Source organism: Vanacampus margaritifer, chromosome 2 (assembly GCF_051991255.1).
Source record: "Vanacampus margaritifer isolate UIUO_Vmar chromosome 2, RoL_Vmar_1.0, whole genome shotgun sequence".
Taxonomy (NCBI): Eukaryota; Metazoa; Chordata; class Actinopteri; order Syngnathiformes; family Syngnathidae; genus Vanacampus; species Vanacampus margaritifer.
Genome location: NC_135433.1, coordinates 51095460 through 51110508, shown reverse-complemented (window position 1 = coordinate 51110508; position 15049 = coordinate 51095460). Strand labels below are relative to the sequence as shown.

The 15049-nt window shown below is 39.9% G+C and overlaps 1 protein-coding gene and 1 non-coding gene across 5 annotated transcripts in view; both read right to left on the bottom strand.

Moving 5' to 3' along the window:
• Positions 1-15049, bottom strand: part of LOC144043517 (microtubule-associated serine/threonine-protein kinase 1-like) — a 39898-nt gene that overhangs the window by 12864 nt on the left and 11985 nt on the right. For all 4 annotated transcript variants that reach the window (XM_077557229.1, XM_077557231.1, XM_077557232.1 and 1 more), the window contains exons 3-10: positions 8019-8113; positions 7667-7742; positions 6326-6398; positions 3517-3677; positions 3301-3376; positions 2805-3014; positions 2108-2209; positions 18-150 (exon numbers count right to left, since the gene is read on the bottom strand). In XM_077557229.1, the coding sequence (XP_077413355.1) occupies positions 18-150; positions 2108-2209; positions 2805-3014; positions 3301-3376; positions 3517-3677; positions 6326-6398; positions 7667-7742; positions 8019-8113 (926 nt within the window). The remainder of the gene's footprint in view (positions 1-17; positions 151-2107; positions 2210-2804; positions 3015-3300; positions 3377-3516; positions 3678-6325; positions 6399-7666; positions 7743-8018; positions 8114-15049) is intronic.
• On the bottom strand, positions 14231-14302 carry trnat-cgu (transfer RNA threonine (anticodon CGU)). Its single transcript has one exon. It is a non-coding gene; the product is annotated as a tRNA-Thr (tRNA).

Below are 15049 nucleotides of genomic sequence, written 5' to 3'. Positions count from 1 at the left end.
CTTGCCTTGCCCCTCACCTTCAATTGGGTCTCTGGTGAGTCCCAACTGGCTGACAATGTAACGAGGAATGTCAGTTTTCATTAGGTGACCCTCCTTGGCAACATCCTCCGCAGCCTCCAGCAGATGGTAGAACTCCTCAGGGTTGAATTCCTGGGTAGTACAATGTAACACCATGAATGATGCAGCAGGTGACGGCATCACAATAAAATCACATGTAGGAATTGATGGCTGGTTAGACTTAAGATGAGTTTTAAACTTTGCAGGGTTTTATTTTGCGAATGAATGATTACAGTACACACAAGGTCAAAAAAAAAGTTTACAGAAACTGCAATAATACATATAATGGGGACTAATTTTGTTTTCTGTGGTGCGGTACGCGTAATAATTTTGAGTTCAATACATTTGCATTTAATCATTAGGAACTGTTTAAAAAATAATAATTATAATATTATTTCAGGTCCAATATTTATTTTTACTTTAAAGCTGTTCTATGTAACAATTTGGCCCAAAATAACTTTATAATAACCTTTTTATTTAACCATTTATGACTGAAACGTCAAATTAGTAGATTAACAATTTAGCAGTTCGCAATGCTGCAAGATAATGTCCAATAGTTTTCAGACTGAATTCAGGTTTGAATTTCCCGCCCTCTGTCTGCGGATGTGACGTCATGTGCGCATTGTGTAGGTGAAGAAGGAAGTGTGCAGTTTCATTTTTTTGTCAACAGGTTGTGGTAGCAATTGGAAATGAAATTTCCTGCTTCAGTAGCGTTAATGTCTATTGGATTTGAAAAAAATCAGTTTATCCATTGTTGTTTTTTTACCATTTTCATATACTGTAATTTGGGAAAGTATTAATGTTCCAACTGTGCATAATGCAACTGTGGTTTACAATAATATTAATACATTTTCTGCAGATTTCTTATGGGCGGGGAAATATTTAATCAGTGGAATCAGTCAATAATTCTTTTTGTACTAAAGTTCACTGCACTATATTGGCAAATGAGCAGCTTGAAGTACTGTATTGTGTGAATGTCTACAGAAAGCAGGTAAGACAACACGAGCTGCTGATAATTGTTAACAATCCCCAAAATGTGCAATGTATAATCGCATAAACCCAAAAGCAGTGACATTTAGAAAATGGGGGAAAGTTGAGAATGATGAACCATTTCTCTGCATGTGTCACCGTCCATCAAATGCTGCATCAGTGTGTGACTCGTCAAGGTGAAGGGATTGATAGACGTCACAAAGGAATGTAATCCCCAGACATCCTCAAAAAGGCCTCTTGCAACTCTAAATGGCACCGTTGTCATGGTCTGTCTGACTCAGATGAGAAGGCAGCGAGCAGCATACGGTTGCTGCCAAGGACTAGCCACACTATGCCAGGGCAAATTTTAATCTTAATGCAAATACCATCCAGATAAACAGATGTTTTTTTTTTTTCACCAGATCATGTTAAACGTTTGAATTTTCTGCCCCCAGCATCTGAAGCATGCGTTAGGATGCTTAAATTTGTAAAATGGGCAGATAAGTGCCAATGTTTATTTGAAGATCCACGCATTAAGTTCTACTTTTTTTTTTTTTTTTGCATGAATACATCAACTCTCAAAAAGCTCTCGACTCACCAATCTTGTGAGGTATCTCTATGCACAAAAATGCAGGTGTGGGATATTGGAACTGGATCTTGTCAAGTTACATATTTATATTGGAGCGTTATAATTAATTGCTTGATGTACAATTTCAGTTCCTCAACAGTCTGGGGTCTGCGTTGTTGTATTTTGCACTTCATAATGCACAGCACGTTTTCAATTGGAGATGGTGGGTCTGTACTGTTAGCAGGCCAGTCTCGTATTCATACTATTTTACTATGAAGCCATGCTGTTGTAACACAAATGTGGCTGGGCATTGTATTGCTGAAATAAGTAAGGAAAAAGAAAAAGATGCTTGAATAGCAGCCCGTTGCTCCTTTCAGCATTAACGGTGCTTTTTGAACTTTGTGCTGATAATATTCAGTGTGGTTCTTTTCCTCTTTGGCTCCTAGGACACAATGTCCATGATTTGCAAAAACAGTTTGGTGAAATAAGCTAAGAGAGCGAGAGTCATCTTACCAGACACTCCAAGAGCCTAGCAGGTCGGGATATGATGATGAGAAGCTTTTTCACCAACTCCGTGACAAAAGCCACCTCAGAGCTCTCTGAACGTTCAAAGGCCTGTCATTTAAACAGAGACAAAAAGAGACGAAAGCAAGATCTCAATCGGTGAGAACAATTGAAGATACAGAGAGATAGAATGAGTCAGGTTCCCATGGGTGATCACAGCAATGCAACCAAGCATTCCAAATTGAAGTGAAGATAAAACATGAAGCGCATCGGCTTCCGCTTATCATTTAGTGCACCCACTCGATGCTTGCATCTCAGACAGCAAATTAATGAAACGTTTTAATTAATTTATTGTGACTGTTTATCTCCAGAGGGGAAATTATGAATGACATTTTTGTTGCATGCATTGTGCAATCATATATCCTTTGCACTTAAATATATAGGCACGTGAGAAATGTGGTAATGGATAAATGAGAATGTAGAGTGGTACTGCCTTCATTTGCAGTTCAAAGATATTTTGCAACACAGGGAACAAGTGTCTAGCACATCTGCCCCGCAGTTCTGAAGTCTGAGGTTCAAATCATGGCCTGTTTGAACGAGTCCGCATGGTCTTCCAGTACTTGCAACATTTATAAGCCAAATTATGAAATGACTTTGTAATTAGATTAGTCAGACTCCTCTTATGATGTTGTTTACTTCCACCTACATCATGAAGAAGCTTCTCCAGGTTCTCCTGCAGCTCAAAGAAGTAGACAGATGTGATGAGTCCCTCGCACGATTTGGTCAGGCAGTCCCGAGACAGCTCAGCGATCTGATGGTGGATGAAGCTGATAACTCCATCGGCCAGCGGGAGAACATTTTCAGGAGCGTAAGCATGGATAAACTCTGCAAGCCTCCCTTCCATCTGCGCAGTGGCCTAGTGGAAAGAAAGGGCAGGGGTTGAGAACAGTAATGCGTCAGGCCCATCTGGGCTCACTCAGTAGCCAAACACAAATGAACACGGACACAACGGTAGGAAAGGGATTTCCATTTTGAGTCGATTAGTCCATACAATTTCAACTTGAAATGATTTGTCTCCAAACGTTTACTACAACTGCATAAGTGGCTATTTTGTGTGTGTGCGTGTGTGTGTGTGTGTGTGTGTGTGTGTGTGAGAGGGGGGGGGGGCTTTTAGCTACTTTCCTTTTGCATGTGAGTCTCACCTTTGGAAAGCGTTCCTTGTATACATGGTTCATCATGACTATCTCGTTATCATAGCAGGAAGAGGATCGTCCCGGGCTGGAAGGAGTTATCAAAGAAGTGAAAAGTGGAATCTCATCTTTTGTAATAAAACACAGCACAGGAACACACAAATCTCTGAGACAAAAGACCCGTCTGCGCATTTATTGAACTTCTGCTATCATGATGGCGCTGCTGACCTGAGACTGCGAGAGCGCGGACGCATTTGTGGAGATGAGCGTCCGCCATCATCATCTGTGATGCTCTCCGTGCTGCCAAAGTGCTTGGATAAGAAGTGGAGCTCATCCATGGTGGGCTGGAACGGCAGCTGGTGCAGCCGCTCATGAGAGGAGCTGGACGACTGCAGAATAGCGTGACATGGGACGAAGAGGAGGGGAGGGCCAAGGGCGGAGGAGGAACCGGAAGCACAACGGGATGGGGAAAGGAAGGGGAGGCAAATGTTGAATAGGAAGGGAAACAAAAATTTGGTTAATCAGGAAAACAAACAGTACAAGAGCATGTATGGCAACAAATAAAACAAAAGACTGTTGAGTACATTCACGCACTTCAGAAAAACAATGACACTGGCTCCTACACACTTGCTAACCGAATGACATCTTGGTATTATCATATGTAACCATCCATCCATTTTCTATTATCCTGTTCAGGGTCGTGGAAATAACTATTAACACCAAGCTTTAAATAAATCCCAATAGCAAAATAAAAACACATTTGGTCAAAAGATTTTGCAGATATTCTGCATAGGGTCTTACTATATTGGGCATGTACTCAGCGGTCCGGGAGTGCATATCCACCCTGGTTAAAGTCCTTTGAAACAAAGTGGGCTGCACCTCAAGAGAGCTTGTGCCCTCTGTGCCACCCTTATCACGTCCCACTTGTTCCACCAGCCTGGCGCTAAACACTCCCCCCTCTTCCTCCTCTTTCCTCCAATCACAGCCAGATGGCGAGTTGCTCCCAAGTCTGTGATGCAAACTTCCGCAATAAGACACATACCAAAATACAGTGAGGCTCAGCATAGAGACTACAGTATAGCTAATAGGAAGACGCAATTACATTTAGACTGCATCCATATAAAGGTGCTGATCCAGGGACTGTTTTCATTCATTAAAACAGGGGTGGCCAAGTTCGGTCATTAGATTCAGCTGTGCTGAAGGAGGGAGACATGGAAAACAGGCTGGATAGTGACTCTCGAGGACTGAACTTGGCCACCATGACATTGAAACATTGAGAGGTTTTCAGCAATTTCATTAATTTACAGTATAATGTATTCATGTTAACAATACACTTGGTTACTTGGTTGAAAGTGTGTAATTGTGATTATTATATGCTGTGGACATAAAAAGTCTACACACCCCTGCTTGAATCTCAGATTATTGTGATATTTAAAAAAAATATTCAAAAGTGTTTCCACCGCTAAAGCGATTTAAGACATGTACAACTCAAATAAAACAATACAAAACAATAATACAAATAAAAACTTTGAGCGAGTGGAAATAAAACTAAAATACTTAGATGATATGATTGCACAAGTATGTACCGGCTCATATAACTGGGGATGTGTCCGTGTTCAGAATTAATGACATTTAAACTCATGTTCCTGTACGGGAGTCAACATACACCTGTCACCATTTAAAGTGTTTCTGATTAAAAAAATTAAGTCAGGTGTTGGCTAATAGGCTTTTCATATTCACAAATGCTCATAATTCATAACGCTCCAATTCCGAATTATGAAGGTAAAAAGTCCCAAAGCATGATGCTGCCACCAATATGCTTCACTGTAGCTATGGTCTTGTTTTGGTGATGAGCATTGTTGTGTTGGTGCCGAACTTTCCTTTTGGAATTATAGCCAAAAAGCTCAAACTTGGTTTCATCGGATCATAATACATTTTTCCACAAATGTCTGAGAAATTTTAAATTGTATTTTTTTTCTTTTTTGTTGTTATTTTTGTCTATTTCCAACTAGTATTTCTCTGGTCTTTACATCAATTTTGGAGGGACGTGTAGTTCTTGGTGTCACTGTTGAGACATTTCTCCACCTGATAATGACTGCCTTCACTGTCTTCCATGGTATATTTAACGCCTTGGAAATTATGTTACTCTCTTCTCCTGAATAATACCTTCAAACAATGAAATCTTTCTGATACTGCGGAAGCTCTATATCAGGAAAAGCCTAATAGAACAGCTGAACTGAATTCATTTGGTATTAATCAAAGGCACTTTAAATGGAGAGTGGTGTGTGCTGACTCCAATTTAATGAGTTCCAATATGACTAGTGTTAAGTGCGAACACAGTCACATCCCTAATTATAAGACCATGTCCACAGTTGTGCAATATCATTATCCCAATTGTTTATTTTGACTTCCCCTGGCTTTCTAAAATATTTCTTAACTAAAATTAATGGTGGAAAAACTTTTGAAATGATTTGTCTTGGACACATTAAATGAAGATATTTTTTTGTGGGGAATTTAATCATATGTAACATTTTTTGCTACTATTGGTCAATTCCTGCCACAATTCGGGTTTATAATTTTAACATGATGCGTGTACTTAACTTCTAGCTGTTAATCTATCTAATGTATGACAATGTGAAAATGAGCTAAATAATTTCAGTTTCTAATCTTCTCAGACGTTGCTGCTCTGCATGATTTAATATGGTTAAGTAGATGCTCGTATGCCTTCCTCTTGTGCTTGCATGTTTTTTTTTCTTGGTACTACAACTGCTTTACATAGTCCAAAGACAAAAGTTGGGTTATTGAGTTTGAACTATTACATTAAGGATTTACAAGATGTCTGAATGACAGTATGAATGGTTATTGGTCTCTATGCCAGCCTACTGAATCGGGTCTGAATCCTTCTCTCAGTCTTCAGCTTACCAATTACCATGAACAGAATGAGCAAGTTGAAAATGGATGGATGTCTTTCAAAGTTTTCACGTAGTCATTGTGCCACTTTAACTGGAATAAATGATGACTTTAATCAGCTACTTACTGTTGAGCTGGGAGTGTTTGTGCCATAACCAGACGAGGGCAAAGATGCCAAAGACCAACGTCGTCCGTCAGCCCTGTTGAAAACACAAATGCGAAAACACTTAAGCCATTTCAAATGAATTCACTTGCCACAGTTATTTATTCACTCAGAAGTTTATTTATTTTTTTGTCACGTTCTGTTTCGTTTTAGTTGTCAGCTGTCTCTTACCCTACGGTATGTTTTTCTTGGTTCCTTTAGGGGGCGCAATGAGTTGGGTGGCGTGAGCAAGGAGGAAATCACCTGGGATTGCCAATCAGCTCCTAGTCTTGGATGTGCGCACCTGGGAGCAATTGGTAATCACCTCCCAGTTTGCTTTCCCCCCTGGTTCCCAAGAGTTTCGCGTCGCTCTTTCTTTCACCGTAAGCAACATGTCACAGTAGTCTCTATTTTTTTAGTTTTGACAGTTCTGCCAAAAACGGATTCCTTACTTTACAGTGGCAGGCAAGCAGACACATTTGATCAAGAAGGAAGTTCAGCAATGTGTCTGACTGGGGACTTACTGGTGTAATCACAAACCATTCAAGTCTCACACTGTATATACACGTTTGTTTGGCAACGGTCATGTGTCACAAGAAGCGGATCAAAGCCTCAAAGCTACTGCGTCACCTGCTGCTCTCACACAGAATCACGTCTCGCTGCAATGAATCATCAAACACCCCCTGCTGCTATTCATGAGGCCGAATAGCATCATCTACCCCCAAACACTCTTCTGTCTCTTTGTTATATATAACCAAAAAAAAATCATCCATCCATCCAGCCATCCACCCAGTGCAGCTTTATGTGTGATTCACATGCTATTCTTGATTGTCTTGTGCATTTACAGCAAGATGTTAAGGAATCTCTTCAGGTGAATGCAGTAGTCAACAATGATCTACTCCATATGACTGGCTCGCAATCATTGCTTCAGATCAGAATGGAATGTCATTGACACTGTTCTTTGTGTTCAATACAATGCTTAAAGCCAGTAGCGATTGTGCACGTACTCTGAAATGGTTCAAATGTTCAATTCACTTTTACAAAACCACCTGTCCACTCACACCAGTACTGTGGGGAGTCAGTAAACAAAGAGTGTCTGTGAATGTAATGGCTAGTCCCAGTCACATATGAGTCAGCCTGCTCGGCTGCCAGAAGCTGTGAATACAGCGAGAGGCTGCCTGTTTGCCAGCATGTGTAAAACCTCACACAACAACACCTCCTGGATCCCTTATCCCATGTGCACTTGTTGTTGCTGTTGCCTGCCTCTACCCAATAAACATAAATGAGTACGCATCACACTTGATACACTTAAATATTTATAGTGACCTTCTGGAGGAGGCAAAGGAGAAGTGCACAGGGTTGCTTGGTGAGAAGTTTCTTGGGCTGTCCAGTGGGCTGCTTCCTGCAGGGACAACAAGGACGATGAAACACAAGACACTAACAGGAAAAATGAGCTACTGGAACGAATTGTTAATTAACTAATTGTTGGTGTAAACATAGAATAGTGACATTTCTCAACACTTTGTGATCAGTAAGCCTTCTCTACTGCAAATTTTATACGATTGTAACTTTGTCCAAAAAAAAGATTGTGCTGTTTGCTGGAATTTTAAAAGAAGAAAAATAAAATTGAAATAATTATCCTAGCTGAAGTGTGGTGTGCTACTGCTACTGTACTTACCAAGGTGTCCAGGGAGAGGCAGAGGAGAGTGTGGGCGGGGCAGAGTAGGGGAGGTAGTGGTCAAGATGAGGCTTTTCCTGTTGCTTGTTCGACAGCTACAAATAAAATCAGAAATACATACATACAGTATTGTTACCATACATTAACACTGTTGGGTTTATGCATCCCAATATGTATCTGCATCCAGGTTCAAATACAGTATTGTGGTAAAAGTGTGTGAAAATGTTGCTCATTCTAGTGTTTCTCAAGCACTGTGCTGGGGCACACTAGTGTTTCGTGAGCTAATGTCTGGTGTGCCGTGGGAAATTGTCCAATTCCACATAATTGGCAACAACAAATTAATTATTATCCGCAAATAGTGTGTCGTTGTCGAGTAACTCAAGAAAATCCTGCGAAATCGCACTTACACGCAACTTTGTCCAAACATCGCAACTTTTCCGCAACAAATACATTACTAAAATGCATCCACTTTTGGAGGGGCGGTTATTTCGTCCGAAATGGCTGCAAAGGCAGTAGACAAAAGCTCTTTTGTTGAAGCTGAACTCACGAAGAAGAAAGCTTCATGTCACATCCTGTTTTAGACGCTAGCAAACATTGATATCTATGCTAGTGAAAGTGTTGACATTGACTAAAGCGAAAATGCAAAGCATTTACCATCTAAAAGCTGGGACCCTTGTGAGGATAAACAGTTTGGAAAATGGATGGATGGAATCACAGCAAATTAAATGACCATGCAAACCAATATTCTGACTTTCTGCACAAAAGCGGTGGTGAACTATAAGTCGTCATTCGACAAGCGTTTCACAAGTTCTATACAAATAAAAAGTGTTGAAAGAAATATGCTGTCTCGACAAATTATACTCATAGAGAGGGATGGAGTCGAGGTCTGTCGGGAGCGCCGAATGAATTAAGGTGAAAAACGGTGTACAGTTATATAACGTTTGTATGTGAAATAGTGAACGATGCATGTTAAGCCTAAAGTTGGGCAGTTTCCTGATTTAAATCAATCATTAAACATGTCTTTAAATGTAAAGAATTATAAATTAAAGATATATTACCATACTCTCTTAATTGAAAGTGTACATAAGTATGTTTTTCAGAGCGATCAAGTGGAAGCTGATGATTGGAGTAGTAGTTATGCCAATGATCTTGGTCATAATAGGATTAAGCACTGCATATTTCTTAGCATTGGCAATTTCTTTTATATATTTTGGTTATAATGTGCATAATGCACCTGTAAGAATATTTGCACATTTGGTTTTAAGAAATTATTTGCGCTTTTCCAAGTTATGTGAACTTGTTCAATGATATACAATAGATATAATACAAACGTTAAAAAAAATGAAACGCCATAGCCATTTTAGTTTAGTTAATAGTTGTTGTTTTTTTTCCTATTTTCTATGAGTGGTGTGCCGATGAAAAAAGTGTGCCGTGGCTCAAAAAAGGTTGAAAAACACTGGCTCATTCCATCATCATGTGCATTTTCAAAGATTGAAAAGAAAGTGACAAGACACATGAGAGAGAGAATAAATTGTGACGGGGTAGAAATATAGAAAATTCCACATTACTGTGGCTTCCAGTTTTTATATCAAATACAACTGGAGCCAGTCCACAAACAAACTGAGGTAGCTTGTTTATTGAATGGATCTGAATAAGGAAAAAATGGCTATGGCCCTTACACTTACAAAAACAACCTCACTCAACATTGGATTGATGGGCTGCAATACAGAGGTGCAATATACTGTAGATATAGATACAATACAAAGAAATGTTTTATTTATTTGGATATATTTATAACAAAAACACCTACATCAAATACTGCATCGAGTGGCTAAGCTGGCTTTCATTTTATCATTTGTGTGTCTGCAAATGAATGTGACATATACTCAATTGACCACAACATGTTTATTCCTGTTTCCGATGCAAAATATTACTTTGAGGTCTCTCAGTGCCTTACCCAACCAAGAATATCCTGATCGATTATATCTATAACTAGCCTCATGGACATCGATCATGAATGCCATTAATACTGTAGTTTGAACTGAACATGAACAAATAAATACATTTAAATGCATAAGTGCTATATGGCGCTTTCTGAACTGGGTCAATTACATTATATCCTAACATTTACGGTACACAGCAACTGCCCCTGCCCTTGGGATGCTCAAGTGAAGCTGAATCTCACGAAACGTGTGCATGCACAAATTCAACATATCACCATAGACTTCCATTTACTTACTTCTTCTGTAGGGTAGAAAAAAATAACAAAGGAAAGCAGTTGAACTTTTTTAATGGACTTTCAGTGCTGTGATAAATCAATAGAAAACATGATTATACACTAACTACTAGCATTGTGTATTTCCCTCAGGCAAGTCCACAGAGCAACACAAACTGTCTCTTTAAGATGCAGCTTTCAAAGTGATGTTAAGAGTCCTTTAGTGGTTGTTCCAGATCAAGTGAGGACAAAAGGGAGAGAGGCACTCATTGAAACAAGGCTGGAGAATACGAGCAGTCACAAAGGATGTGTGATGATGAAGAAATAGAAGGACAGTATATAATGGTAGGGGGATTAGTTGTGCTTAATTCTGACCTGAGAGTTGCATAAGTACAGTATCTCAGGAGGGAATGGAGGGACTATCAATTCAGAAAAAGGAATAGAGGGCAATTTTGCATAAAACAAGGAAAATAAGGCAACTCAAAGCATTCCCAGTAGTGATCATTATACCTATAGGCACACAGTAAACATGACAGAGTCTTATCTCTCTCACACACACACATATACACTTGGTGGGAAGTATATTCACAGCGGACAAACACGACAGAATGCAATGGTGTGGACGGTGTATAATGTAATTGAAAAAATAGACTGCTCATGCTCTTATAAAGCCATGCAAAAAGGAGCCTTTATCCTCTGTATGCTTCTTTGCCAGCAATTAACATGAATCAAAACAGACCATACAGTTCACACCAGACCACACAAATGTTCTATGCCAGAGGTGGGCAATCTCGGTCCTCGAGGGCCGTAGTCCTCCAGGTTTTGGAGGTTTCTCACTTCCAACACAAGCTGATTCCAATCAACAGGATCGTTATCAGGCTTATGCAGAGCTTGCTGATGAGCTGATCATATATCAGCTGTATTGGAGAAGGGCAACATGCAAAACCTGCAGGACTTCGGCCCTCGATGCCCACCTCTGTTCTATGCTGATTTCCCTCCTTAGGGTCACAGTCATGGATGAGCTAGAGCCCATCCCATCTGACTGCACGAGACACAGATTACACCCTGGACTGGTCCCCAGGTAACCACAGGGCACGTATAGACAAACAATCATCCACGCAACTCACATTTGCACCTAGAAAACAATGTAGAGCCTAACATGCATGCATGGTAAGTTCCACGAGTACACCTTGCTACCAGATTGCAAACATATGAGGGAATATGCACTTAGCTTTGACTATGTTGCTAAAAGTGATCAACCCTCTGCTAAAAAAAAAGAAAAAAGAAAGAAAGAAAAAAGAGTACTGTACACCTCATCCTCATAGTGTAAGTCAATTAAATAGATAACTCTCTGACGTTATCAAGCATAAAATAAACAGAAACTGATATACTAAATCTCAATAGATTATGTGGAGGTACCCAATGTGGTGTCCAGTGAATGTCAATGTGAATGTGCTTGCAAATTTACCTTAGGCCAAGGTATGTAAACTTATGAGCACAACTGTATGGTGAGAAAAAGGCCTAATAACAAAACACTGTGGCAATTGTCCTGATATTTTCAGAGGTTGAAGTGGACACGAGTAGAGATGTGCATGTGAATTTTGATGACGAGTCACAGCATTTTTCTGACACTAAATGGCCTTTAGCATTTGTACATAAACAGTTGTGCTCATAAGTTTAAATAGCATATACATAAACTGTATCAATACAAAAGGGGTAGTATTTTTGACTGGATGAATGCTGTGGCAATTTGCAAAAATATCAAACAACATTTGCACGATAAAATATGCAGCATTTCTGAGTCTGCTTATCTGTATTTTGAAACTGTGGTATGCTTTTGAGTTACTTTCATATATACTGCATATATTGCAAAATGCGGCCAAAAAGCTGTTGTATGTAGTATTCTATTCTTTTACAGTATTTGCTTTGGTGAGTACAAAGGAAAGGCTAGAAGTGTAAAAGCTGGAAGCAGAATTCCCTTCATTCCATCTGATCACGGCTCTTAGCAGTGTTAAATGTCAGAATCATCCACTGAGTCACTGAAGAGATAACCGGGACAAAGGTCAGACACAATGACCTTTACTATGACCTCTATCCCTCCCACTTGGCCTAACCCTCAGGAGTCAGGCACCCTGAACATCGCTGAAAGCATTTCAACTTCAGCTCTTCGGGAGAGGGACACTCGGAAATGTTTGTACACGTATGGGAATGTTTAGCCAGCTAACATTAAACTGTTAAGCAATCAGTCAATAAAGCCTATCAAGGGGGCGTATCAATGCCTTTGTCATTACTTTGCTGTTGTTCTCTGACGCACGGAGGGAGTTTGCAAACTTGGACGATGGACCGGAAAGATAAACCCTCCCAGGTTACCTTAGCGTAGCTAGCTGGTACGACAGAACACAGATGGATTTCAAACTTTACCGAAAGGGAAAAAACACTCTGGGTTTTACCATTGACCAGTGTACTGCAAGTAAGTTATTTGAGCTAACAAGGAAAACCTTCTGTAGGTTGACGTGGCTGTGCATCGGACACCTATGGTCTTGGTAGCCATTCAAAATTGTAGGAGACATTTTTTGTACATATAGTACATGTAGGTCACCAAGTTCGACAATGAATAACGTGTTTAAATAAAAACACATGTTTCACACAAATGAAACAACACATTTATTTGTAAAGTGAGGTCAAGCGCATACAACCAGAAACATGTCTGCCTGTCTCGCCCCCTCAGTGGCTTTAATTTGGATTTAGCCACGACAGAGTTGATTTGGGATTCACTGCTTTAACAGTCAACTAATAGCAAATGCAGATTTTGGGTGCCAGTCCGAGCTCTAGTATACAGTATATTGTCAAACATTCAAATCTTCGGTTCAGTCTGGGGTCTTACACTGTAGCTGACAGCAGCAATATCTATCAAACATGGATACATTTAGTGCTGTTGGGAAGCGTCTATCCTCAAACGTCCTCTCCACTGTGACAAGCTAAGTGAGAGAGAGAGTGATGGTGCATGAAAGAGAAGATCAAACGGAATACTATAGTTTCACTTCTCAGAGAGGAAAGATGAGAAGAGGGCCCTGAAATTCAAGTTCCGACGGTAGAGGATGCACCTTGTTTGCAAGGGATTCTGAGATCCTCTTGAGGGAAAAGCAGCACTTTACAAAAGAGATTCTCCTTCTGTGTGTTTCAGGTGACTGCCTCACGATGGTTTGCCCATAAATGGCTGAGTGAAGTCTCGCGGCTTATTTAGTTTAGTAAGGGACGTGTGTGGCTTCAGAAGAGATAGCCGTACACACAAACATGTCCTGGCATCACCCCCAAATGTGATCCAGTCTGGCTAAAGGGTCCACATGTCGCCAAGTAAAGTTTCGTGTGTTTGACAAAAATGGATCAGGTGGTCAAAAACTTTTGTTTTGAGATTTCTTCAAAAATAAGCTTACCTTCCATAAGGCCTCGAATTTTATTTCTCAGTACCCGAAAGGTTAAAATTATAGTCAAAGTGTATGAAAATAAGTGATAAGCATGTGCATCATTAGCTAATGTGTTTTTGTCCCAGGGAACCTGCGTGAAATAAACCCGTAGTTCCTCGCCACTACGTCATTTCACAAATGATTTATATACAGTAAAAGTCAACAATGTAGCATAATATGACCCTTAACACGAAATCAAACAGAAGACAGCACGTACAGCAGTGTTAACGAACATGTTTTTACATGATTGTATTTTACATTATTGTACTTTGCTGGCTAAATTGAGTGGCATGAAATACACCACATGCGGGGATACAAAGAAGGAGAGATTTCTTAGTGGTGCATAAATACATAAATGCATGATAATTTTGAGAAAATTCAGAGATCTTGCGTGTCAGCGTTTGTGGTAATATAATGGTAGTTCTTGTCATGTTTGAGAGTGTGTGGCAGCCAAAATAACACAATTTCTACAACTAAGACGCTGGCAAAATACTGACTGCTTACAGTTCCAACACAACACTTTCACGATCTTAAGGTACGGACGGGATTCGAACCCATGATCTTTGGTTTACGAGACCAACGCCTTACCACTTGGCCACCGCACCTACATGTCCTACATTATACAGACATATAATAATTAACAAGGGAAAAGGCCATGTATGTTGGTCACCACATTCCAGTTTTTATAAGAAAAGAAAAATAAGAACAATATTGTTAATAAATTCAAAATATTTTGAAATATGTATTTCTATTTCTGAGCAGGATAAATTTGACATGTGCAGTAAGTACCTTCAAATACAACAGATAGGACCACGGTGGGGCGCTACACATCGTGGTATTATTGTTTTTAACATGTGCATTACGACTGGACCTTTTGGCTCCTGGCTGTGCTGTGCATGAATGTGAATGAATAAAAGGACTCAGGAGACCAAAACAAAGTAGCAGGAGCAAATGATAAAGGATAAAAGAGTGAGACAGTAAAAGCTAGTATGCGTGTTGTCGTGTATGCGCATGCAACCTCGGCGAGCTGAGCCCTAATGGGAGAGCGGACACAGATATCACCCAAGGGCCTTTCACTCTATCTCAGTCTTTCCATCCTTCACCTCTTGCATAACCTCCCGCTTTTTCCACCCTCTGTGCGTTCATCATCCTTAGACTTCACTCTCATCTGCATCTTGGGAGTTGGGAGTACAGTGCACATATCTTGATGCCATATAGCCAGTGAGAACTTTATTATTATTATTATTTATTTATTTATTTTTACAAGAGCAGTGTTGTTGAACTGTTGACTCTTTTCACGACATCTAATCATATTCATTGTGATTGGATGGATGCAGTCCAGGATGATAGGC